The following is a 27,660-nucleotide window of genomic DNA, read 5'->3' on the forward strand; positions in this document are numbered from 1 at the left end:
GCACAAAAAAAAACGTATACGCAAGTCGAGCCGCAAATGAAATTGCTGTTCAAACCACACATGTGAGGTATCGCCGCGATCGCCAGAGCGTGGGCAATAATTTAAAAAAAAGAGCTACACTCTAATTCTAAACTGGTAACCGTTAAATAAATTTAAAGCGTTGCAGATTGAGATCTCTATTGACCGTAGTTTGTCGCCATCCCACGGGGGGGGGCGCAATTTTAAACCGTAACATGTTTGGTATCTATTTACTCGGCGTGACATCATCTTTCACAATATACAAAAAAAAAAATGGGCTAACTTTACTGTTTAGTATTTTTTAAATGCAGTGAAATGTGATTTTTCAAATTTTTTCCAAAAAAATGGCGTTTTAAAGACCGCTGCGCAAATACCGCGTGACAAAAAATTTTGCAATGACCGACATTTTATTCTCCAGAGTCTTTGCTAAAAGAATATATATAATGTTTGGGGGTTCTAAGTAGTTTTCTAGGAAAAAATACTGGTTTTAACTTGTGAACAAAAAGTGTCCAAAATAGGGCTGGGGGTAAAGTGGTTAAAGACGTCTAAGCGCTAGGCGTGTTTAGCATTTTTTTAAAATTTTTATTTCAGTGGCTATTGTAAACTAATATTCTAGCCGATTAAATAAATAAACGCTTAAGCAAGTGACATGCCTAAACTCATTTAAGAAAGCCCCAGTGTGCATGAAGCCTTAAATCATTGTTCAATTGCTCCTTTTTCATTATTTGTGCTTCACTTTGTATTTTGTAACTCTTCTTGTTGTTGATCTTTGACAGGTGGAAGCAAAAAATGATTTTTCTCATGACTTTTATAACAGCAGCTGGTCCTATGTAAAAACTACTGAGACCAAAACAACATCTAACTATGGATATAAAGCACATCACACATCTAGCTTTTCCTATTCAAAAGAAAAGGTAACATAGTAACAAATCATAAATATGAACTGCTGTACATAGATGCATTTGATTTCTTAAAGCGGAGTTCCATTGGCTTTTGTGTTTATTAAAGCGGTTGTATCCCCTGTGGAAAAAAAAACAAAACAAAAAAACCTGCAGTACAATAGCATAATGCATCACATACTAGCACAGTATGAAATACTTACCTTAGAACGAAGCCCCCACACGGTCGCCCGGACACCGCTAAGGGAGCTGACATGTTCCCTCTGCATCTCTTCCGGGTTCGGCGGGTCCAGCGGCTCCGGCACTGTGAGTGGCCAAAGCTGCAATGACGTCACTCCTGCGCAGTGGGAGTTCACTTTCCAGGTAGGAGCCTGGCAAGGAGCTCTGATGGTCCGGCAAGATACACCGGACCTTCAGAGGGGATGCGCCGCTGATGCAGGGTGATTATCTCCTAAACCACGCAGGTTTAGGAGATAATAATTTTACCTACAGGTAAGCCTTATTATAGGGCCTACCTGTAGGTAAAAATTAAAAAGCGGAGTATAGTACCACTTTAAAAGTCAGCAGCTACAAAAAGTTTAGCTGCTGACTTTTAATAAACACACACTCACCTGTCCCATGGTCCAGCGATGCGGCCGGGGGGAGCCTCAGTTCTCTTTGTCTTCTCCCCGCGGTGCTGGCATCTCAAGTGTGGGCACCCGGCTGTGATAGCTTGCGGCTTCACAGCCTGGTGTGCACTGTGCATGCGCGAGTCAAGCTGCGTGTCGTGACTGGCCAGTCAATTTTCTTGGACCTGTGACGTGTCCCAGAAGATTGCAGGGAGGGAGGGAGAGGGGAGAACTTCTGCCCGAGCCGCCTAAGCGGCCCGAGCGGAAGTGGGTCAAAATGAGGTACCCGCTCCCCTCCCCCCAAAAAATGAGATGCCAAATGTGGCATGTCAGGGGTCGGGACCACTTAAAGCGGAAGTTCCACTTTTGAGTGGAACGCCGCTTTAAAGTGGCTTTGTAAACCCAGCCCTCACCAAGTTATTCTACAAATACACATTTTTCGTATGTATCAAGATAAAGGTTCTAAATGTGTAAAACATACAAATGAAATAATAAATACATTTATGAGGACCATTGGTGTGGGCAGCCTATTGCATTAGGGGTGTCCCCCAGAGCACAAACACACATGCGTGAATATGAGCAGAGCAGTGGACGGAGTCAGTAGAGCAGAGATTGGTGTCAGTAAGGCAGTGAACAGTGTCAGTAGTTTTTTATTTTTATTATCTTTTACACATTACTTTTTATTATTTTTTTAGCAGCCTTGTTGGGTGACTTTAGTGAAATATCAAGAGTCTAAGCAGACCCTTGATGTCTCACTTTTGAGACACAGAAAGGGACAGCGGACAGAGATTCTCCAGTCCCTTTCTCTGCAGCCTCAGCTGCACTGGACAGTGAATGAATGGGAAGTGTTATGCCGAGTGGCTTCCTGTTCAATCACAAACTGAAGCATAGTAATCACAACCTACTATGTTTAAGTTATGAATGAACACAGGAGCGATCAGTACAGATCACTCACTGTGTTTACTCAAAAAGGGAAGTAGATGATAAATTAAATATTTACCTTCCCCTTCCCCCACTGTTCATCCTAAAACAACCCCGCAGCAGCCAGCGGGAGAGGAGAGGAGGGAAGTTGGCAGCACTGCAGAGGGGAGACAAGGGGCACCAGGAAGCAGGGGAAATTGGCACCACATGATGGGCTTAGGGTGTGTTCAGGCGAACTTGGCACACCCCGTGCGCACGCCTATGATGAGGACTATACGCAAATGTTCCCCTGCCCCTCCCAGACAGGTTTTGTTTAGTCCTATGCCATTTTGCTAGTGGCTAGCCTAGCTGCTTATATCAGAGTAAATATGGTGGAAGAAATGTACATGTGTGTATGTGGGTCTTAGTGTATATATATATACATATATATATATATATATATACAAACCCGATTCCAAAAAAGTTGGGACACTGTACAAAGTGTGAATAAAAACAGAATGAAGTGATGTTGAGGTTTCAATTTTCAATATTTTATTCAGAATACAACATAGATGACATATCAAATGTTTAAACTGAGAAAATGTATCATTTTAAGGGAAAAATAAGTTGATTTTAAATTTCATGGCATCAACACATCTCAAAAAAGTTGGGACAAGGCCATGTTTACCACTGTGTGGCATCCCCTCTTCTTTTTATAACATTCTGCAAACGTCTGGGGACTGAGGAGACAAGTTGCTCAAGTTTAGGAATAGGAATGTTGTCCCATTCTTGTCTAATACAGGCTTCTAGTTGCTCAACTGTCTTAGGTCTTCTTTTTCGCATATTCCTCTTTATGATGCGCCAAATGTTTTCTATGGGTGAAAGATCTGGACTGCAGGCTGGCCATTTCAGTACTTGGATCCTTCTTCTATGCAGCCATGATGTTGTAATTGATGCAGAATGTGGTCTGGCATTGTCATGTTTAAAAATGCAAGGTCTTCCCTGAAAGTGACGACATCTGGATGGGAACATATGTTGTTCTAGAACTTGGATATACCTTCCAGCATTGGTGGTGCCTTTCCAGATGTGTAAGCTGTCCATGCCACAAGCACACTCATACAACCCCATACCATCAGAGATGCAGGCTTCTGAACTGAGTGCTGATAACAACTTGGGTTGTCCTTGTCCTCTTTAGTCCGGATGACATGGTGTCCCAGCTTTACAAAAATAACTTCAAATTTTGATTCGTCTGACAACAGAACAGCTTTCCACTTTGCCACAGTCCATTTTAAATGAGCCTTGGCCCAGAGAAAATGCCTGCGCTTCTGGATCATGTTTAGATATGGCTTCTTTTTTGGCTGATAGAGTTTTAGCCGGCAATGGCGAATGGCACGGTGGATTGTGTTCACCGACAATGTTTTCTGGAAGTATTCCTGAGCCCATGTTGTGATTTACATTACAGTAGCATTACTGTATGTGATGCAGTGCCGTCTAAAGGACCGAAGATCACGGGAATCCAGTATGGTTTTCCGGCCTTGGCCCTTACACAGAGATTGTTCCAGATACTCTGGATCTTTGGATGATATTATGCACTGTGGATGGTAATAACTTCAAACTCTTTGCAATTTTTCTCTGAGAAACTCTTTTCTGATATTGCTCCACTATTTTTCACCACAGCATTGGGGGAATTGGTGATTCTCTGCCCATCTTGACTTCTGAGAGACACTGCCACTCTGAGAGGCTTTTTTTATACCCAATCATGTTGCCTATTGACCTAATAAGTTGCAAATTGGTCCTCCAGCTGTTCCTTATATGTACATTTTACTTTTCCGGTCTCTTATTGTTACCTGTCCCAACTTTTTTGGAATGTGTAGCTCTCATGAAATCCAAAATGAGCTAATATTTGGCATGACATTTCAAAATGTCTCACTTTCAACATTTGATATGTTAGCTATATTATATTGTGAATAAAATATAAGTTTATGAGATTTGTAAATGAGTCCATTACTTTTTTTCTCACAATTTGTACAGTGTCCCAACTTGTTGGAATTGGGTTTGTATATATATATATATATATATATATATATATATGATCTTTTTTGCTTCATAGCTACATGTAAGTTTAGTACAATTTTTTTTAAAACAAGAAATGGTCCACTTTATTACGTAAAGTAGACCAAAGGCATACATTTTTGTTCAATCTGGGTAGCGTAAGGGAAGGTTATAACCCATGTCAGTTTTTTTTTACCATTTGTGTCCCATTGGGAAGATTCATAGCTGAAACAGGAAATGAGAGTAAATCCCTTTAGGGAATCCCTGGTTGTCTCCAGGGTCACCAGGACTAGTGTCCTTGGAAGATTTCCCCTTCACTCTTTTGCTGGGGACAACTCACAATTTGCAGTTTTCTTTTACTTTCACTTTTGGTGATAACAGTAAACATGACAAATAAAGAGGGTGATTCACCCTAACGGGCACACAGACAGCAATAAAAACATTACAGGGGTTCTAATCCTTCACTCTACCCAAAACTAGCAAAAAAACTGTTTTACCCTTAGGTTCCTTTCACACGGGCGTTCCGATTTCTTTATCTGTTCAGTCACTTTTTTTTTGTTAGAAAATCAGATGAAACACACAGAGCCCCTCCCGTCATGTGGCCTGGTATGGATGAGGGGGTGGGGGACTCCCATGCAGTTTTTTAAACTTAAAACATCCCTTGGAAGGGACCCCCCCCCCCTCCACTGCAAGTGATACATTAGCTATACTTTCTAACTCCTGTAGGGTTCCTCCCAGCTGCATGATCGGTCCCATGAAGTTGCTTCTGTTTCCCATTGATTGCATCATGTAGAATGCAGGACCAGTAGTCTATCATTGTAAGTGAGGACACTAAGGGCCTGTCCACAACTCAGAGCGCTGGAGAGAGTGACAGCTGCTGAGAAAATGAGGAATAAGGTAAGTATGATTGCTTCTCTGTGCCTCTAGACAATATGAGCATTTACCATTTTATTGTCGGGGGACCCCACTGCAAGGGTCATTTTTTCCAAGAGTTTAGATTTAAAGTAGAACTATAGGCAAGAGCTTTTTTTATTCATTTTGGATAGAGCGGGGTGGGGTTGGGTTGTAACCCATGCAAGGTTTATTTTTGCCATCTTTGTCCTATTGGGAAGATTTACCTTCCCTTTCTGTCCCAAAGCCAAACAGGGAGTGAGAGGAAATCCCTGAAAATCAAAGGAATTAATGGGGACCCCCAGGTCACCAGAATTAGTGTCCCCATTGGAACATTCTTCCTCTATTACATTTCTGGGGCAACCCTACATTTTCACTTTCAATAATAACGGAAAACAGGAAAAATAGAGAGGGTAAATCTCCCTAACGGGGACACAGACAGCATTAAAATCTGACAGGTGTTCTAACCCATTTCCACTTTATCAAAAACTAAAAAAAAAAGTATTTATACTTCAAATATGTATTGCTGAGATGGACTGATTGCCATTGGGATGTGTTGCTATAGATATGTATAGATAGATAGGTATACATACAGTATTCCACAAAAGTGAGTACACCCCTCACATTTTTGTAAATATTTTATTATATCTTTTCATGTGACAACACTGAAGAAATGACACTTTGCTACAATGTAAAGTAGTGAGTGTACAGCTTGTATACTGGCCAAGCATGTCTCCAGACCTAAACCCTATTGACCATCTGTGCAAAGATCTGTTCATGTTGGATAATCCCATTTGTGCCACATCCCAAAAATTTGGTGAAAAGAAAAATTCCCCTTTGGGTGGGACTTTTTAGGCACTAAAATTGCAATAACACAAAAGTAACGTTTTTAAAGTTTATTGAAAAATTCTATACAAAAAATTGATTAAAAGATTTGGCAAGCTATATAATACATGTGGTCATTTTCCTGCTGTTATATGTGATGTATTATATAGCTTGCCAAATCTTTTAATCAATTTTTTTGTATAGAATTTTTCAATAAACTTTAAAAACGTGACTTTTGTGTTATTGCAATTTTAGTGCCTAAAAAGTCCCACCCAAAGGGGAATTTTTCTATTGAGCATCTGTGTTGGCATCTCCGAATGGAAGGTGGAGGAGCGCAAGGTCTCTAACATCCACCAGCTCCATGATGTTGTCATGGAGGAGTGGAAGAGGACCCCAGTGGCAACCTGTGAAGCTTCATACCCAAGAGGGTTAAGGCAGTGCTGAAAAATAATGGTGACCACACAAAATATTGACACTTTGGGTCCAATTTGGACATTGTCACTTAGGGGTGTATTCACTTTTGTTGCCAGCGGTTTAGACATTAATGGCTGTGTGTTGAGTTATTTTGAGGGGACAGCAAATTTACACTGTTACACAAGCTGTACACTCACTACTTTACATTGTAGCAAAGTGTAATTTCTTCAGTGTTGTCACATGAAAAGATATAATAAAATATTTACAAAAATGTGAGGGGTGTACTCACTTTTGTGAGATACTGTATGTATAGAGCAGAATAAATATCTGCAGCTGAGCCTCTCTGAAGGTCTGAAACACAGCCATAGTTCTACAATTCTTTCTTCCATTGCCAGCCAGTCACATAATCAAATGCCTAGCAGTGTTAATTTTGGCAGCAAATTTCAATTTAGTTTTAGTCTTAGTCTTAGGACTAAAATGGCATTTTAGTTTTAGTCCCATTTTAGTCTTCTGCAAGTGTTTTAGTTTTAGTCGTATTTAGTCGACTAAAACTCCAGTATATTTTAGTCGACTAAAACGCCCTACATTTTAGTCGACTAAAACTCATTTTAGTCATCTATAATCAAATGGGTGTAGTTCAATTGTAATTTGTAATGCATTATTTAAGCATTTCTCTACAATTTTCAAACTCATTATATACTACTGCTGGTCCTGGAGTGAAAAATCTAATATGTTATTATTTATGCTTTGAGCATGCACCAGTGTTAATTTTTGGCAGCAAATTTCGATTTAGTTTTAGTTATAGTCTTTTGACTAAAATGCCATTTTAGTTTTAGTCATATTTTAGTCTTAAGACTAAAATGCCATTTTAGTTTTAGTCGTATTTTAGTCATCTGAATTGTGTTAGTCGACGAAAACGTTTTAGTCGGTTTTAGTCGACGAAATTAACACTGATGCCTAGGTCTTGACCTCTGCTAAAGGGAAGGATCAGAGTTCTCACTGACAAATTCTCTTCTTAGCAGATGTCACTGGGACCAAATGCCTAGGTATTTGACCAGGTGATTAGCTACTGTGATATCCCTAATCTGACCAGAGGTCATTGGAACCCCAACAAATTTTGCATTGCGTCAGTTACCTTGACAATTATTCAATGCCTATCTTGATATGTTTGCATTGTTTCATAAGACCATATAATGCTTTTTATCAGGTACATGTTTTAACTTATTTCCTGCTTATGCCATTAGTGGCTGTCATCTTTGCTACAGGAGGTAGTGGTGGAAAATGTCAATTATAGCCACCTCAGGCACGACCATGGAGATCAGTGCTCCTATAGTTCCATAATAGAATGCAAATTACATTCTCTCTGCAGGAGCATCATGCTGGGGGGTTCATTTTCTACAGATTGCTTTGTTGAATTGTGTAATGTAACAAGGTGGGCAATATAATGAGGGGTGTTTTATATGGTGAATAATCTACTTCAACTCTTTTCTTGGGAAGCAAGAAGAATTCCACAATCATTTTTCTGCCGATATTTGTTATAATTTTATTCATGCTTATTCTCTACAGAGTTACCAGCTCCTGGTTATCAGGAATTCTGTAGAAGTGGCACAGTTCATCAATAACAATCCAGAATTTTTAACCCTTGCTGAAACATTTTGGAAAGAACTTTTCAACCTCCCCTCAGTGTATGAATACAGCACTTACAGAAAATTCATAGAAGATTACGGAACACATTTTCTGCAGTCTGGATCTTTGGGAGGAGAATATGAATTTAGATTCTACATGGAGACTGAAAAAATGACCCAAAATGGTAAACTTTCATTTACATTACTATTCATAATAAGGCTAGGTCAGAGGTCAGAGTAAAGTTGGGCTACATTTTTTACTGTTATGGGTCAGTAACTCAGTGCATATGAAGCCAATAGCTTTGAATAGCTTAGGTGTGTAATCTCAAACGCTTTATTAGGAATGGGCCCATCAAAATATTCACGTTTCCTTCAATTGGTTCTGGTAAAGAAACAGGCCCTGCGTTTGCCACATGCAAAGAATCCCTTTCTGCCAGGAAAAAACAAGGTATTTGGGGGATCCAGGATTTTTTTGACTACTCTGTCACCAAAATTAAGGGCCTTCCTATAAATAAACGAGGGAGATTCCGGTAACGCTGGTCCCAATATACGGTCCATTCGAAGAACATGCCAGTGTCTCTGGAAAATTCTCTCAACCACTCTATATTGGTCCGAAAAATCAGATAAAAAGCTCCATTCCTTAGAAACCACTTGTGATTTGTTTTTTTCCAGCAGGCATTGTTCTCTAGGGATATTCAGAACACTTTGAATTTCATTATTGAGGGAATCCTCTCTATAACCTTTCTGATGAAATGTATTTTTATCTCAGCTTGTTCTAAAAGGTCATTGTCATATGTGCAGTTTCTTATGGAAGAATGGTCAAACATTCCCATAGACGCCCTCCTAAACCTTGTAGACAGCCTTCCCAGAAGAGTTGAAGCTGTTATAGCTGCAAAGGGTGGGCCAACTCAATATTGAATCCTAGGGACTAAGACTGGGATGCCATTAAAGTTCATGTGCATGTTAAGGCAGGCATCACAATATTTTTGGCAATAGAGTGTATATAAGTTGTAGATATAGTAATTTTTAGCAGGGTTTAACTAAGACTGCAATGTTATTTCAAGGGTTCCTCTGTGTCGAAAAGGTTGAGAAAGGCTGGTTTAGAAGGTAGGGATGGGTATACACCAAAGCAATTCTATAGTGGGGATTGAACTCAACACCATTCAAATAGTTTTTCTACTTTTGGGTAGAGCTAGGAAGGGTTAGAAGCTCTTTCAACCCTTGTGCGTATTTCACAAGGAAAATATCCTGTTTATTTGATGTGTAAGAAGTAAGCGGGGAATAATCTAATCAACAGAAGCACAGGCAACAATAAAACATATTTTCATAGAGGAGTGGAGACAGTTCAGAATCTCCGTCAGGATTATATTTAATTCTTTGTGAGAAAATATATGGTTTCATATGCTCATATACAGTATTGTTGAGAAAATGGTCAGAACAATCTGAAGCTCTCCAGTATATCCTGGGTTCTTCAAAAATAAATGAACTAGGGTGTAGTTTAAAGCTGGAATTTAGGCATGGCTTTTTTTTTGTACAGTTACGCTGGTCCAGCTATTACAGTGATCACAAAGCATTTTCTGATTAGACACGCTGAAGGTTGGACCAATGTTACTATGCAAAAAAAAAAACAATACCTAAACTTCAGCTTTAAATAAAACTGTGCCCTGATATAGACATGATTATATTGCTGTCTCTGTCCCCATGCAGGTTATTTCCCTAGTACACACGGGCTGAACGTCGAGCGATATTTCGGCGGCTCACTAAAAACCGGCCAACATTTGGGCCATGTGTATAGCAGCCAGTCCGACAGAATTTGGCTGGCTTCTGTCGAATGAGTGTGCTGGAAAACCAGCAGCCGACCAACTCCTGATCAGCGCTCTCAGCCAATGGCTGAGAGGGCTGACAAGAGTGTTCTGACGAGGGGACATTCACTTTTTTGTTGAATGGGTAGAGGTACAGTGTACCTCAAACTTTTTTACATGGGGGCGGGATCTTGGGGCCCCCTTGTTAAAGGGGGCTTTCAGATTCTGATAAGCCCCCTGCAGGCAGACCACAACAACCACCGCCCAGGGTTGTGGGGATGAGGCCCTTGTCCCCATCAACATTGCTCTTTCAAAACTTATTTACCGCAAGCGTTATTTTACCACATTTTTTATGGCAGTTTTTTTTTAACTCTAAGTGAACTGTTTCTGTTTTCTTTGTCTGATTTCAGTTTTTTACTAAGTTCTCCTCTGTGTTTCCTCTTTCCCCAGGTGTGACAACCAGTGATATGACTAAATGTACTTCATCCAAAGGAGGATTTTTTTTCTTTAGTTATTCCACATCAGAGTGCAAAAGGACAGCGGAAGTGATAAAATCTTCATCTGGTGCGTATATATTCTTTTCCAATATTTTTATCGATTTTCAAAAAGTAACAGTACAAGTAATAAACATGCATTACATGTTCAGTAGGTATTAACAGGTCATGAGACTAACAATATTAACTGGCCATGGGTGGTATATATTTCCAGAAGTACAGAAAAAGTTATCATCATTCAGTTAGGTTGTGAACCACTCTTAGTCTCTCAATTTGGCTAGGGGGCCTACTCCGCTGGTAGGTCTAGCGTATGGTGTTTCTTCCATAACAGGTTTGGACGTCATACCAAGAACTATTACCTTTTTTCGCATGGTCTTGATTGTGGAGTCTATTAAGAACAGGGGGAGGAGGAAGGTGGGGGGGGGGGTATAACTTGGATTGGTAAGCACTACGCAGCAAACTACAATTAAGTAAGTTGTTTAAGGCTCTATTTGTGACTTATCATTAGGGGGATTGTGTGGTCAGCCATATCAACCAATATTGGTCAAATTTGGTGAAGGTGGAGTTATTTATTGCCAGTAAACACTCATATTGATGGTTCAGTCTGACTAGTTGTATTACTTCTGAAACATTAGGAGAGTCAAGCGATCTTCATTTCTTAAGTACTACATTGCGGGTTGCTAGAAGGATATGTGTTAATACAGGTCGCATATGGATAGGAATCTATTCCTAGGTTAAGGATGGCCAGGCTGGGGTTCGGGGGTAGTAGGATACCAGTTATGGATGCTAACACATGGAAAATCTGCCTCCAGTGGCTAGTGAGATTGGGACATTTCCACATTATGTGCATGTCCAGGTAATATCATGTATGGTAGAGGATGATACCTTTTGCAGCGGCCATTTGTCTGTCAAAAACAAATCTATGTGAGAATACAGTGGTGAATGCCCAGACTCATCTGACCTTGCCCCAACAATCAGCACCATGGGAACTTCTAAGCAGTTGTCTAGAAAGCTGAAACTGAAAATAGTTGACATTCACAAAGCTGGAGAAGGCTATAAGAAGATAGAAAAGCGTTTTCAGATGTCAATATCCTATGTTTGCAATGTAATTAAGAAATGGCAGTCATCAGGAACAGTGGAAGTTAAAGCAAGATCTGGAAGAGCAAGAAAAATATCAAACAGAACAGCTTGCGGGAATGTGAGAAAAACACTTCAAAACCCACGTTTGACTGCACGATCCCTCCAGAAAGATCTGGCAGACACTGGAGTTGAGGTACACTATTCCACTATAAAGAGATACTTGTACAAATATGGTCTTCATGGGAGAGTCATCAGAAGAAATCCTCTTCTACGTCCTCACCACAAAATCTTTGAACTTTGCAAATGAACATATAGACAAGCCTGATGCATTTTGGAAACAAGTTCTGTGGACCGATGAGGTTAAAATTGAACTTTTTGGCCGGAATGAGCAAAGGTACGTTTGGAGAAGAAGGGGCACAGAATTTAATTAAAAGAACCTCTGTCCAACTGTTAAGCATGGGGGTGGATCAATCACGCTTTGGGGTTGTATTGCAGCCAGTGGCACAGGGAACATCTCACGAGTAGAAGGAAAAATGGATTCAATAAAATTTCAGCAAATTTTGAATGGTAACTTGATGCCATCTGTGAAAAAGCTGAAGTTAAAGATAGGATGGCTTCCACAAATGGATAATAATCCTAAACACACCTCGAAATCCATGGGGGATTACATCAAGAGGCGTAAACTGAAGGTTTTGCCATGGCCTTCACAATCTCCTGACCTCAACATAATTGAAAATCTATGGATAGACCTTAAAAGAGCAGTGCGTGTCAGACAGCCCAGAAATCTCAAAGAACTGGAAGACTTTTGTAAGGAAGAATGGGCAAAGATACCTCAAACAAGAATTGAAAGACTCTTGGCTGGCTACAAAAAGCGTTTACAAGCTGTGATACTTGCCAAAGGGGCAGTACAAGATATTAACTCTGCAGGGTGCCCAAACTTTTGCAGACGCAATTTTTTTGCTTTCTGTTATTTTGAAAGTGTAAATGATGGAAATAAAATCTAACTTTTGTTGACATATTATAAGAACGTCTAATCTGTAATTTGATGCCTTTTGGAGATTTTTCCATCTTTCCTTGGCTTCTTTATGCGCATCAATACAAATTTTTACCTGGGGTGCCCAAACTTTCGATCACCACTGTACGTGTGCTGTCTGGGGAAGAAGTATGTAAAATCCTTCTCATTAGCGTGTTGGCACCTCCATACATCATATAGTCCTTCTGTATGTGGCAAATGGCCCAGCGAAGAGTTCTTAGTCACATGTTTCGAAGAAGAGACTAGCAGAAGGTCCACAGTTAGGTTAAAGTCTCCACAAATGAGAAGGTGACCATAGGTGTTGGCTTTAATCCTTTTAAGAAGCCTGTAAAAGCCGCCAAGTGCCTCATACCGAGGCATTGGCGGAGTTTCACCTGCCCCACGCTTTCTGAATGGAAGCGTGAGGTCAACCTGGTGATGGAGGCGGAACGGCGAGTTCTCACATCCCAGGGCAGGGAGGAACGTTTTAAGGACACCTGGATGGGGAGGATGTATTACTCTGATGAGATATCAGATGTGCACACACCTATTGTAAGCGGCTGAGCTCTAGGGCTCCGGCCTGGCCTTCTCCTGCTGGGGACCCGTGCCCCCAATCCGGACCTCCCTTTCCCTACCTATTTTACCCTCTCTGTTTTGTCTATTCCCCTTTACTGTCTCTTCCCTTCTTTTTCCTCCTCCTGACTTTCTTTCTCTCTCAATGTCTCTTCCTTGAGGCCAGTGGCTGATTCTGCTGAAGTGTATCCTATAACGTGGATATTAATGTGCACTGACGTTAGCACTATGTGCGGTGTCTGTCGGGCTCTCCGGGCTCCTTTGCGGAGTTCCCCCCTTTTTTTTTGGGCGGCTCTGACAGACGCGGCGCATCCTGGGGGTCATTGGTTGTACTTACTGTTTGGCCGATATTGGCACACGCCTTCATAATGCCCAATTGATTGACCCCAATGGACACTCTTGTTTCATTAATGATGTCCGGATTGAACATAATGCCGATTGTGCCTTCTCTGTGTTTCCTTTTCTGAATGCACTTTTGTACTACTTTGTTATTTTATGTTTTTGTGTGTGTATTTGAACTTGATAAATAAAGATTATTTAAAAAAAAAAAAGAAGCCTGCAAAAGAACTTTAATTGATGGGAATTGGGGAAGTAGAGGGCCACCAGGGTAAAGGGTTGGGAGTTTATGTCGCATGAGACAATAAGATATCGACCATCATCATCAATAATGGAGTTTCGAAGTTGGAAGCTGAGAGTGTTCCTTATTGCTAGTAGTACACCTTGTTTATTTTCAGGGGCATTTGCAAAGAATATGTTAGGGTAGTGTTTGTGGGAGCATCTCGGGGGATTAGAGGCTTGGAAGTGTGTCTCTTGAATTCTGACTATATCAACACGGGTTCTATCGGCTTCTTTCCACAGCGAGAATCTTTTGGCTGGGTGGTTTAGACCCTTAACATTAAGGGATAGGCATTTGATAGTCATTTTGGAGGGGAAGTGAGAGGTGTGCGGTGTGGAGGTAAGTACTCACTGCATAGGGCGAGAAGGAATATATACTCCTGTGTCATGTAGAGCGAGCATATCCAAGTGGTATGGTAGATATGGTAGATGTCATGTGTTATTAGATTTCGTCCGATGAGCCGTTGGCAGGGTAGCGGGGGGCTTCGTCGGCTGGTGCCAGATATTCCAACGGATGGTGGTTGGTGTACCGAGAAAAAAGGGGGGACAAAAACAAAGAGAACCAAAGAACATCAAGAACAATAAATGCATGCTTATAAAAAGGAATCCTAGGGGGATTTAGGAGCAGTGGCGGAGTTCCACCTGCCCCACGCTTTCCGAATGGAAGCGTGAGGTCAACCTGGTGATGGAGGCAGAACGGCATAGTAATCAGGAGCCTCTTCATGTATGCTTTTTCTTTTGAGACGAGAGTTTGTGGGATATCGTTTACTAGTCGGAGTGAGATCTCTGTGGGGGAATGTCTCTGGAGTCTTCTGGAGGGGGCTCAGTAATGATGCCCCATTGGCGGAGGGCGCGTAGGCCTATGTTCAAGGAGGACACTGTTCTAGTAGCGCCATTGTATGTGATGCAGAGGGTGGTGGGGTACTTCCAGTTATGGGGAATTTGGTGGTTGCCTAACTCTTTAGTGATCGTGGCCAGGTTATGCCTGCATTGTAGCATGTGCCTGGAGAGGTCAGGGAGAATTTGAAGCATGGCATATTGCTCTGGACATTGTGTGGCTTTCCGAAATGCCTCCAGGAGGAGTTCTTTATTGTGGTAGAAATCTCTGGGGACCTCATCTGCTAAGAAGGAGGGTTTTGGTACCCTATGTACTCTGTCTACTGTGAGTTCCATTGTCGACAAGGATGGCATTAATGCAGTAAATAAATCTTGAACATATTGTGGGAGCTGCGATGCGAGTACTGTTTCAGGGATGCCCCTAATTTTTAAGTTGTTGCAACGGGATCGGTCGTCCAGGTCTGCTATTTTATCCCTAAACCACAGGACGTCATCCTTAGCAGCATTATATGCATCCACTAGGGTATTAAAGGATGTGGAATAGTCCCCTCAGGGTGTTTTCTACATGATCTGTCCTTATCCCAAGAGCATGCACTTCAGCTTGGCAATTCCCAGTCGCTGTGACCACATCTCTGTGCAATGAGGACCTCAAGGAAATAAGCATGTCCTTTAGGACCATGTCAGAAATAGGTTGGCCAGATGTTGGAAAGTTATCTATGGGATCAGGGATAGTGTGGAGGGTACTGCTCTGAGAGGCCTGAGGCCCACTCACCTCCATGTTTGGGCTCCAGGTATCTCTGCAGGGAGAGTCCATCCGTGGCCTTGATTTGACAGGGCTTCTTGTGGATGGTATCGAGTTGGCCCACGATGGCCTGCTGTGGGATGGTGATGTGGATGTTGCGGCCTGGTGCCCTGTATGCTGAGAGGTTGAGGCTGTGGCCTGGTCTTCCGGCCGGCAAGATGTGGGCGGCGCCGCCATCTCGGTGGGGGCCTCAAAGGATGGAGGAGAAGAAGCCCGATAGCCTCTGCGGCTACGGGGAGGCAGCTCTTTTTTCCTCCATGGCATGGTGGGGATGTTTGAGGCGTCGGCGGTGTCTGTCTCAGGTTGGTAAATCTAACAGAGGCAGTGATGTTGGCAGATTCCCCTTGCGGCCTGACAGAGCTCTCACCCTAAGCGTCCATCACGGAGCTCGGTCGCCACGCCCCCTGATACCCATTTTTTCATATGCACATGAAATGCCTCTTTTTTTGGCATTTACAGACATTTATCATGAGTATATGGCACAGACAAAACTTTCTTTCACAACAGCACTTGACTAGGGTACCAAAGATTAAAAATTGGTAAAAAGGCACCGGTGATCTTGGATGTTAAACGAATATAATTGGGTATATCAAACCTAGTTCTTTTTTTTAATGTGAAAAATTGTATAAATTATTATATAAATATTACATACAAAATCACATAAAATGGTATAGATGCTGATGGCACATATGTAAGCTATGTTCTGTACACATATATAACTAATAATAAATATCTGTAAAAACCAATATCAATCTAAAGTGCTAATGACACACAAATGTGCTGTGCAAAATTAGATAAAGTGCTTAATAGTGCAAAAAAATACCATATGCTGCTAAATATGGACTAAATTATACAATAAATATATAAAATATTTAATAAAATATTTAGGGTACCAAAGAGGCTTTGATCAAACTGCCTGACCACCACTCCACCGACCACTTATAATAAAATTGACCAGACATGACACCGACTGGAGTTTTAATGGCCATAGCAGCCTTTTATTAACCAAATATAAATAACATATTAAACATATTAACAAATGAACATCAGACAGTATTCAAGGGGCCCCAAGATCCTTGTGGGAATGCCCTACGTGTACCTGCGTAACCACTATTTTTTACGCCTCCAGCGGCAGAAAGCACCGGCTCGGAGACAAACCAACATCGCAGGTACCACCAGCCAGAATATTGTCAGCCGTACCTAAGATGGTTCCCTACAAATGTACTTTTTGCCTCTAATCAAAACACATCAAAGGACCTCATGCCCCGCCATCAATGCACAAACATGAGACCTTATGTTTGTGCGCCTGTACACACCTGCTGGGCCCTCTGAAGGCCATCTTTCAAGCCCAGGCACCACATGTCGATCCCGACCGCATTCAGATGCACACCATCACCCCGCAAATACTGCTAAGAATCTTGCTCCATTTCCACATGCCTACTACCATCCCTCCATTCCACACGACAAAGTGAGATACTTCCCTATTGGTCTTAATCAGGGCCTTATTCAGGGCGACAACTGAACACACCATGAGCCACCAAGTGTGCACCACCCTATCAGACCAAACAAAAACCAAATCTGGGTAAAAGGAACGTAAAATATCAAATGTAATATTCTGGATTAATTCCCTCATAGAGCGCAGACCTAGGTAATTTTCCCCAGCATGTACCAGCAGGATATCAGGCGCTTGGTCCAGCCGGGCAAACAGGTGAACCTCGGCCCCCACTCGACTCCACAGCATGCCTGGCACCCCGAACCAGTACAGTGTGGCTACATCCCTGGGGAACCCCAGCTGACGTCCATTCGGCCTCATATCCGCCCTTCTGGCTCCCTACGCGACATAGGAGTGCCCCAAGATCCATATTTAACAAGGGGCTTCACCTGAAATGAAACGCAACAAAGCAGCATACATAGCTTTCACTGCCTTGCAAACCACCATACGAATAACAAAAGACTACAACAGACAAGAAAAAACATTGGCTCACAGGGCACACACCCCCACAAACAATCACAACAAGTGAGAATGTACATACAGTCGGTAATGCATGGACTCCCAGCGGCCAATGCGTCTGACTATGCTGTCGCTCAGACCCCACCGAGCCCCTTCCATCACTGCCCCAATCCGAAAAGAATGTGAAGCATAATCAGTGGATCGGAAGGCCCAATGGCGCTAAGCATTTACGGAACACAGACACACACTGGAAGCGGGACAAAGCAGAGCCATCCGCGTGCCGCAATAGAGGGCCATCCTGGCCCTGCTGCAGCAACAAAAATTGGGACAGTGTCTGAACAGGGCACACGTCCAAACCAGGAACAGGAAAAAACTCCACCCTTGACCCCCAACACACCTGGTCAGTTTTTGAGCATCAAATCCAGAAAACCATGCCGCTGTTGTACAAAGAACATCGACACATAGCAGACCATCAGCCGATCTGCTTGGAGGTGCTACATGTTTGCCAATGCGCAAAAACCCACAAATTGCTAAAATGAATGCTGCCCGAAACAAGGCCATTTCATACGCAGGAAAACAAATAGAAGGAAGCACCCGATCCAACGAGCACAACAAATCATAAGACACCGGCCGACTGCTGTCCACAAGTCTACAGCCTCTCTGGTACCAACGCATGGCCTGCCGCACTAGAAAATCCTTAGTATTATCACAGCGACCCAACAATTTAAACATTGTAATAATAAGTCGCGCTAAAATATGATCAATGGAGATGTAAAGTCCATACAGTCCAAACATAAAGTAAAGATGTAATCCGGAACCAGGAACCCCAAAGGGTATAAGCTTACCAGATTGAGGTAAGGTAACGGTGGTTTCTTTGGATAAACTTGTCACCTTGATTGTAGATCCAGGTCCACGTGAACAGTTAGCTCAATGGTCACAGGATCATGGAAGTAAAGGTAAAAGCGCAATAGCGTAAAACCTTACAAACTAATTTGATTAAACACCCCAGTGTTCGTGAAAAATGAATTCTAATGTGTAAAAGAATAAACCTCCACCAATAAATTGATCACTGATGACAGTGAATAAAAAAACATGCAAAAATTAAAATGATGATGGGTACCCCTTACCAGAGGTGATAGAGGTATAAACCAAATATATAAACGTGTTATAGCTGAAGTCGCCTCTTACCGGACAACTTTAAAAGGAAGACAAAAAATGTGAGATTTGCGTGTTGAACCACCACCTTTTATGGCTAGATTCGCCTCTTACCATATGGAATAAGGATTAGAGCAAAACGTGCAGATCACAATTCAGTGTGAACCCGGAGCCAATAATAAAATAAACCAATAGGGGTCGCCTCTTACCAAAAACAGGTAATGTTGAGCCTGTATGGTGATCAAGCATCCAAGGACCCGACTCTCAAACTGGGGTGCTGAGCGGCTTTCCCCTTCTCATTGCTAGTCACCTTAACTCATTGTAGGTGTAGACTGCTCTGACACACATGCATTGCAGAGCAGCGTGTTGCACTCGGAAATAATGGCGACTCTGATTTTTTGTCTTCCTAAAGAGATCTACAATCAAGGTGACAAGTTTATCCAAAGAAACCACCTTTACCTTACCTCAATCTGGTAAGCTTATACCCTTTGGGGTTCCTGGTTCCGGATTACATCTTTACTTTATGTTTGGACTGTATGGACTTTACATCTCCATTGATCATATTTTAGCGCGACTTATTATTACAATATTCTACAGGGTGTGGTCACACTAGAAGTTGCAGCTGTTTCACTGTACTTTTCCTTTAGCGCGGTTAACATCTTTACTTTACAACAATTTAAACAGGAAAGCCAAACCTGCCAACTTCCGGTTCAAGGAAGACACGGACACCAGATCTTCCACATTACAGCCAATGAAATACAGCACCAACCGGACGCCATCTTCCAAAACAACACCACCCCTTCCGTGCACAAAGGCTAACCATTCCTCCCACACCCACAAATAAAACGACCAAGTAGTCTCACTCACTGAACGACGAATAATTGATGCCATCAACCCAAGGGAATCCTCCAAAGTCAGACCGGACAAGTAACTCCATGTTGCTCCGGACCCGGCACCAACATTCGGAACCTGTCCCACTACAACCAAGAAAGAGAGTTGGCCACTAAGTTGGTGCAACCCAGGATATGCACAAAGTACATAAAAGCATTCAAAAGCAAACAGGACAGGACCAAATGATGAAGCAAACGGATCGCTGGTGGAAAGAACGCTGAAACACTATAATTGGCCTCTACCACACCCAGATTATCACAATTAAAATGCACCCTCTTGCTACAGAAAAACTCACCCCAAAATTCCACTGCCAGCACGATAGGGAACAATTCCAAGAGGACAAGATTCCTAGCGAACTCCCCGTCTTGCCACTCTGCAGTCCAAGGGCCCGTACTCCAAGGGCCCGCACTCCAATGACCTTGGAAATACACACCATAACCCGCTGATCCAGGGGCATCTGTGAAGAGTTCCATGTTGCAAGCTTTGGTCACACCCTCCATCCACACTGACCTCCCGTGTTAAGTATCCAGAAATTGTTCAAGGTGATCTTGTTACCCTCCCGAGCTGAACATACGGCCACCCGCAGATCCACAAGTTTCCCCACAGGGAGGCGACACTCCATAGCCTCCGTGTCAATAAGGATGATCAAAAAACTAAGCACTGTGGAAGTGCCCTCTGTTTTGTCAGGGGCCAAAGGCACCCCAAAAACCTCCACCATGTGCGTAACAAGTTACGACAAACGCTAGAATTCGCCGGGCCAATGCATAAAAAATCATCTAAGTGGATGATGGAGTGAAGGCCAGGCACCCCATCGGCAGACAACGGTCCACAAAATAAAACCCCTGCCATCCGGCATCCCAACAGATAATGTTGAAGCTGGCTATACACTAGTAGAATTTTGTTTGAAAATTTTCATATTCAGAAAGTTCGTGGAATTTTGTATTCATTATTGAGGTCAAATCAACTCTTGTTTTTGGCTGTAGTGATGAGAAAATCCAGCATTATGTAAATTTTCTCCGTAATGAACACAGTGAATGTGGTTTTCATTTGGGAAATTCCATTCATTATAAAATCAAATGTTAAAAGCAAACAAAATTTTGAAGTACATTCGAACGCCCATTCATCAAATCTCTGATGGATTTATTAAATGTACTAAGGAGATTTTTCACACAGCCATTTGTATGAAAATCCACCAGTGTATGGCCAGCTCTACACTGTGTGCACAATTTTAAGGCAAGTGAGTATTTTGCCTAAATCATCATTTTTGTGCATATTGTCTAACTCCAAGCTTTATAATCTTGAATGTTTATTGGATTTAAGCATATCAGGTTATGTATATTTGTGTAATGAGGTAGTGCGTGGCCTAAGGAGATCAACACCCTCTATCACAGTGGGCATAATTATTAGGCAGCCTTTTTTCCTTCGGCAAAATGGGCCAAGGAAAGAGATTTAACTGACTCTGAAAAGTCAAAAATTGTAAAAAGTATTTCAGAGGGATGCAGCACTCTTGAAATTGCTAAGAGATTGGGGCGTGATTACAGAACCATCAAAGTTTTTCTGAAAAAAGTCAACCGGGTCACAAAAAATGTGTTGAGAAAAAAAGATGCAAATTAACTGCTAAAGATTTGAGAAGAATCATACGAGAAGCTACCAGGAACTCATTAGTTGCTGTTATATTCCAGAGCTGCAATCTACCTCGAGTGCCCAGAAGTAAAAGTGTTCAGTGCTTAGAGACATGGCCAAGGTAAGGGAGGCTGAAACCCAACCACCACTGACCAAGATACACAAAATAAAATGACAGGATAGGGTCAAGAAATATCTAAAGACAGATTTTTCAAAGATTTTATGGACTAATGAGATGGGAATGACTCTTGACGGACCAGATAGATGGGCCTGTGGCTGGATCGTTAACGGACACAGAGCTCCACTTCCACTCAGACGCCAGCAAGGTGGAGGTGGGGTACTGGTATTGGCTGGTATTAATAAATATGGACTAGTTGAACCTTTTTGCATTAAATATAGACTCAAAATAAACTCCCAAACCTACTGCCAGTTTTTAGAAAACACTTTCTTCAAGCAGTGGTGCAGGAAAAAGTCTGCATCTATCAAGAAGACCATAATATTTATGCAGGGCAATGCTCCATCGTATACATCAAAGTAGTCCAAGCGTGTCTAGCCAATAAAGGCATTAAAGATGAAAGAATAATGACATGGCCCCCTTCCTCACCTGACCTAAATCCTATTGAGAACTTGTAGGCCCTTCTTAAATGGGAGATTTACGGTGAAGGAAAACAGTACCCCTCTCTGAACAGTGTCTGGGAGGCTGAGTTGCTGCTGCACAAAAAGTTGATTATCAACAGATCAAGAAATCAACAGAATTCATGAAATGGAAGGCATACAAAAAGAAGGGTGGCTATATTGGTCACTGATTTTTATATATTTTTTTTAAATGTCAGAAATGTTTAGTTGTAAATTTTGAGCTGTTTGCTTATATTTCTCACTTTAACAGATAAGAAAAAAAAAAGTTTTCATTTAGCTGCATAATAATTCTGCACACTAATAGTTGCCCAATAATTGTGCACACATAGATATTCTCCTAAGAAAGCCAATAACCTCACTTTTACTTTCTTAAATATTTAGGTTTGAGGTTTATTAACATTTTGGATTGACCGAGAACACTGTAGTTGTTCAATAATGAATATAATCTTTGAAATTACAACTTGCCTAATAATTGTGCACACACTGTATGCTTGATTCATAGTTCAGCAGTTACTGGCTTTTCTGACCAAACCATAATTCTCATTTTTGTTTTGTTAGAACAAAAAAAAAAAAACCCACTCTTTTTCTTTGCTGTATTCCAGCACACAACATTCATTGACACACTGATACGCAAGGGAATTGATATTGTTGCTTGTTGTTTGAAGGTTCCAATGACCAAGAAGTTCGTGGTCAAGCAGTTGTGAAAGGTGGGGAGCCAAAATTTGTTGGTGCCCTGTCATATTTCTCCATGATCAAGCCTGAGGAAAATCAAAAGCGCTATGCTGCCTGGGCCGGCTCTGTACCAAATCTTCCAACTGTTATTAAGTATAAGGTCAGTACTATTTGTATGCATTACCTCTCAACCTAATGCACTGCTCATATTAAGACATCATCTTTTATCGAATCAGGGGAACATCATCATTTAAAGAGCTCAGGTAACATCATTTTTTAGAGTAAGTGTTATTGGTGAAATGTAAAGATACAGTAAATATTGATGTATGGTCATTTTGAAAGGATTGGAAACATTGATACATAACTTGTGGCTAGTTTAGGCAAATTAAATATTTATTGAGAGATCGAGAGATTCAAGAATGAAGAAAGCTAAGAATGACTGATGAGGCACGGAAAAAATTAGTATGAACGTGAGCAGAAAAGAATGAATTCAGAAATGCTAAAGATTGATGATTGACATTACATGAATGATGAGGGATGAAAAAAGGAGTGTGCATGACTTTAGAGTACTAAACTATTTAATTTCTTTGAACACCATCAGAAAGCACTACTTTGTTCAACTTTATTACAGAGTTGTTCATTGTGAACAGTTCAAGTTTGCAACCTTTTACTCTTCATAAGCGTCCTGTTCCAGGTCTTCTGCTTGTAGATCCAGACCGGAGTGATCAACACAGATCCGGGAGCAATATAGTACCTGTACAAACTTTGGTACTGCTAAAGTTCCCAGAGTTTCCAGAGTCCTAAACAGTATTATTATTATTATATGGCACCCTTTTCCCCTGGTGACTGAAAGTGCTTTATCAGCTGTTGGGACAAATGGTGAGGCAGCCATCTTGGGCACTCTCACTAAAATATTATACTATAGCTAATTTCAGACAGGAGCCAATTACTATCAGCATGTCTTACGCTGTAAAATGAAACCAGATTAACCATTAGAAACCCACGTAAGCCCAGGGGATACATGCAAACTCTTGTGACGCAAGGCTGAGGTTCTAACCAATAAACCACTGTGCTACACCATTCCAATCACCTGGACCCGTGAGAAGACCAGACCTAGGCTGGCCATACAATTTTCTTGTACAATTTTTCTTTAGGTTTACCAAAAACCTTATAATATGAGGTCAAACCTAAACACTTTCAATTTGAATGCAATCAGGCAGGCCCTTTGCACTACATTGTTCAAAGTAAATCTAAAGGATATTCAATAAGAAAATTGTATAATGTATGGCCTGCCTTACTCATGGCAGTTGTAGACCTCTACATACCAGTCAGTTCATAAAGAAAATAAATAGTAAGAGACCCATTGATATAGAATAAGTGAGAATAAAAGGACATTTCATTTGAAGAATACAGTGAGTACAAAACAAATAGTTAAAAAGAAATACCTCGCTAACATTGTGCAGTAATCAGCAGCCAGCAAAAACGAAAGACAATTCGCAATACATACAAAAGACCAAATATTGCAGCGCTAAAGAAAATTATGTTATTAAACGAACAAAGTGCAATAGTTTAAAGTGCATACGTATCTTGTGGTAAATGCAGTTACAATTGAAAAAAACATCAATAGGGTGTAAACATATGTAAAGTGCATATAGTAAATATAAAGTGCATCAACAACTATTTGTGAAACAGTCTCTGTATTTAAACGAGAAACAGCCGAAGTGCAAAAAAGTGCAGGAATCTCTTCTTGTATAAAGTGTCTCCACCGTTATCAATATGTGCACCTCCACCCATAAGTGAAACAAGGAGGGGGCTTACCAGACAAATAGGACCCAATAGAGCTTACACTCTTTGGGTCACATAGGCGTATTCGTATACATATATATATATATAGCAGTCACGATATCCACAGTGCTGGAATGGATTCAATGTTTCAACATCCACCGGGCATCTCATAACCCAACATGTGTATCGATGAATAACATCATATGGTGACCACACAAACCGGATAATATCTTCCTCATAAACTCAAAAAAAGAAGAGTCGACATAGTGTATTCCCATGTGAAGGGAATTTTAATCTAAAATAGTCCAGAACAAAGTCACAGCAAGACTTGTAGCAGACCCGACGCGGCGTTTCGTCTTATTCGTCTCCTGGAGAGGATGTCTTATGAGAGGAAACGCTGCATCGGGTCTGCTACAAGTGTTGCTGTGACTTTGTTCTGGACGTTTATGTATTATACAAGCGCTTTTTATCTTGGATACGTGTAAATGTTCCTATTTTGGGTTAAAATTCCCTTCACACGGGTATACATTATGTTGAGTCTTCTTTTTTTGAGTTTATGAGGAAGATATTATCCGGTTTGTATGGTCACCATATTATGTTAATATGTGTGCAATATATCCAAAAATGAAGAAAATGGACAGGTGTAAGAATAAACAAATTAAATCTACGTCATAAAAATCGAGGGGAGGGATGGGTGGCGCTGTCTGAGAAAAGCTGTATGTGTATCAAACCAAAATACTAATGCATTTGAGCCCTTAATAAATAATAAATAGATACAAAGAACTAATGTTTTAAGCCCTTAGTGTGTATAAAATATCTATATAAATCTAGAGTGTATAAAATGAAATAAAATAAAGTGCTCTGGTTGGCTGCTCCTGATGACATCATTCTTGCGAAACGCGTATCGTGTTATCGCGTCACTTCCGGCCTTACACTTCCAGGCTGTGGAGTGCATCACGTTCTGGACATAGCGCATAGACAGATTGGAATTTACGATCTTTTAGCTCTGCTCCTTTGTAAGTCCATTTAATTGTACTGAATAAATATCTTGTATGGAATCACGCTATGAGATGCCTCTTTTTACCTTCATAAACCTGTGATGGAAACTCCCCGTGATTGAGTATATTGAAGTGGAATAGGAGAAAGATTGCTGCTTATTTGGTGTCTGCGACCCCTGTTAGGGGTTTTTTATCCTGTTTCCCCCCGTGATCTGGCACGAAGTGGAGAAAGCGATATACCGCTGTTTGGTTGGTGTCTATGACCCCTGCAGGGGTTCCATCTTCTGGTGAGTGGGGACCTTGGAGAGAGGGGGGAGCAGAGATTGTGTTCTACCTGCACTGGTTTCTGCATCTGTCACTTTATATGGATTTATGAAATAATCTATATTATTGGAGATTTTACATATTGTGTTTTTGCATTTCTTCACAGCCCATTGCCAGAGATTGTGATTTACCTGCACTGGTTTTTGCACTTGTCACTTTATATGGACTGATGAATTTTTAGATTAATTTATATTTTACATATTGTGTTTATATATATATATATATATATATATATATATGTATATATATATATATATATATATATATATATATATATATATATATATATATACTTTTTTTTTTTTGCACAGGGAACATTTTTTATAATGCCACATTTTGTTATATATTCATGAGACAAATTGTTTATTGATTTTTTTTTACACTTTATTTGCAACATGAGCACTTTATTTTTTTTTTTTCATTTTATACACTCTGGATTTATATAGATATTTTCTACACACTAAGGGCTTAAAACATTAGCCCTTTGTATCTGTTTACTATTTATTTATGGCTTCAAATGCATTCGTATTTTGGTTTGATACACATACAGCTTTTCTCAGGCAGCGCCACCCATCCCTCCCCTTGATTTTTATTTATTTAATATCCTTTTTTTGGGATATGTGACATAGGCCGCAGCCTGTCATACATATCCTAGCGCGGAAATCATCCCTTTCATTGAATCTATGTCATGTAGTTTTATTGCAATGGGATTGATTTACTAAAACTGGTAAGTGCAAAATCTGGTGCAGCTCTGCATAGAAACCAATCAGCCTCCAGGTTTTATTGCCAAAGCTGAATTAAACAAGCTGGTTGGCTACCATACACAGCTGCAACATATTTTGCACTCTCCAGTTTTAGTAAATCAACTCCAATGTATTAAGATCAGTACTAATGATATCAATAAATAGAGAAAGACATGTTGGTCTACAGAGCACTGCCTTAATGAAGGCCATGGCAATAATAATACAGAAACAAGAAACAGCAAAATATTGTCAATAAAGTAATATCAGTCTTATATTGCAGGATATAAATTAGGCATATCCTATAGTCATGAAAATTCAATTTCTAACAGCTGTAGTATACACCTACTGCCCAAAGGAATACAAAGCATCCTGTCATTATTGTCTGAAAGTGTGGCTGTACTAAAAATTTGTAGATAGCGAAAGAACAAAAGCAGGTAAAGAAAGGGTAGGGGCAAAAACAAAAACCCTCAGTACGAGGAAGGGAAAGAAATAATGGAGTAAGGGAAAGGAGGTAAGTGTAGAATGCTAACATTCTCCCACTTTTTGTGGAGAGTGATGTGTCCCAGAAGGTTGCAGGTGGAGAAAGAACTTCTGGTGGATCACTGTGCCAATCCAAGTGGAAGTGGGAGCGGGTACCAGTCAAACCAGGTATCCACTCCCCCACCCCCCCAAAAAAAGTGTCAAAGTTAGAAGAGCATGTATTGTGTAAGAGATACTGCGCTATCCCTGAGTGGATAGTGAGAGCTAAAAATAAAGTGCTTTAGTGATTTAAATGCTGCGTTAACTCACATATAAAACATATAAAGTGCATATAAATGTGCATATATATTGCCAGTACCATGTGATATTGACAATAGGAATAGACAAATAATGTTAATATAAATTCAATAAAAGTCCATAAAAATTGCTGATTAAAAACGTGCTATATACCATGTGCAGTAAACCAAAAGTGATGGTGAATTACTTCAACAAAAGTCCGTGATACTGCTTATATATAAACAAGAAAAGAGAAAAAAAGAGAAAAAAGTGCAATAGTGCGGTAAAGTCTTATAGGTGCAATTGATACGGGTTTAGTGATGTCTACGGCCCTCCGCTCCACCGCAAAGTGATAGTTGGTAAGGTAGCTCACTTACCAGATGGCGTGGATTCCTATGGCGTACGCCAATAGGAATCAAACTGCGCTTGTACACCGCTCCAACTTTGGTGGGTGAGTGGGATCCTTGAGGTGCTGGTGTAGGCTCAGGATAAAAGAAAAAAGAAGCTCCTCATCGTGTAGAAGGTTAAACACCTTTATTTGCAAACTTCATACGAACATCCATGCAATAAAAACTTCCATAAAACACTGCAGTGATTAAAAACTGTTCACACCAAAAACATCAGACGATAAATATCACGGCAAACCAAAAGAAATACAAGATATTGCAAACCGTTGCAA

General features: G+C 40.8%; 1 protein-coding gene across 1 annotated transcript in view; it reads left to right on the forward strand.

The window, feature by feature from the left end:
• Nucleotides 1-27,660, forward strand: part of C7 (complement C7) — a 117,916-nt gene that overhangs the window by 43,207 nt on the left and 47,049 nt on the right. The window contains exons 7-10 of the mRNA XM_082251610.1: nucleotides 795-932; nucleotides 8,174-8,417; nucleotides 10,485-10,598; nucleotides 22,369-22,535. Coding sequence (XP_082107736.1) covers nucleotides 795-932; nucleotides 8,174-8,417; nucleotides 10,485-10,598; nucleotides 22,369-22,535 — 663 coding nt within the window. The remainder of the gene's footprint in view (nucleotides 1-794; nucleotides 933-8,173; nucleotides 8,418-10,484; nucleotides 10,599-22,368; nucleotides 22,536-27,660) is intronic.

Source organism: Pelophylax lessonae, assembly GCF_965119305.1.
Source record: "Pelophylax lessonae genome assembly, chromosome: 1".
NCBI classification, from domain to species: Eukaryota; Metazoa; Chordata; class Amphibia; order Anura; family Ranidae; genus Pelophylax; species Pelophylax lessonae.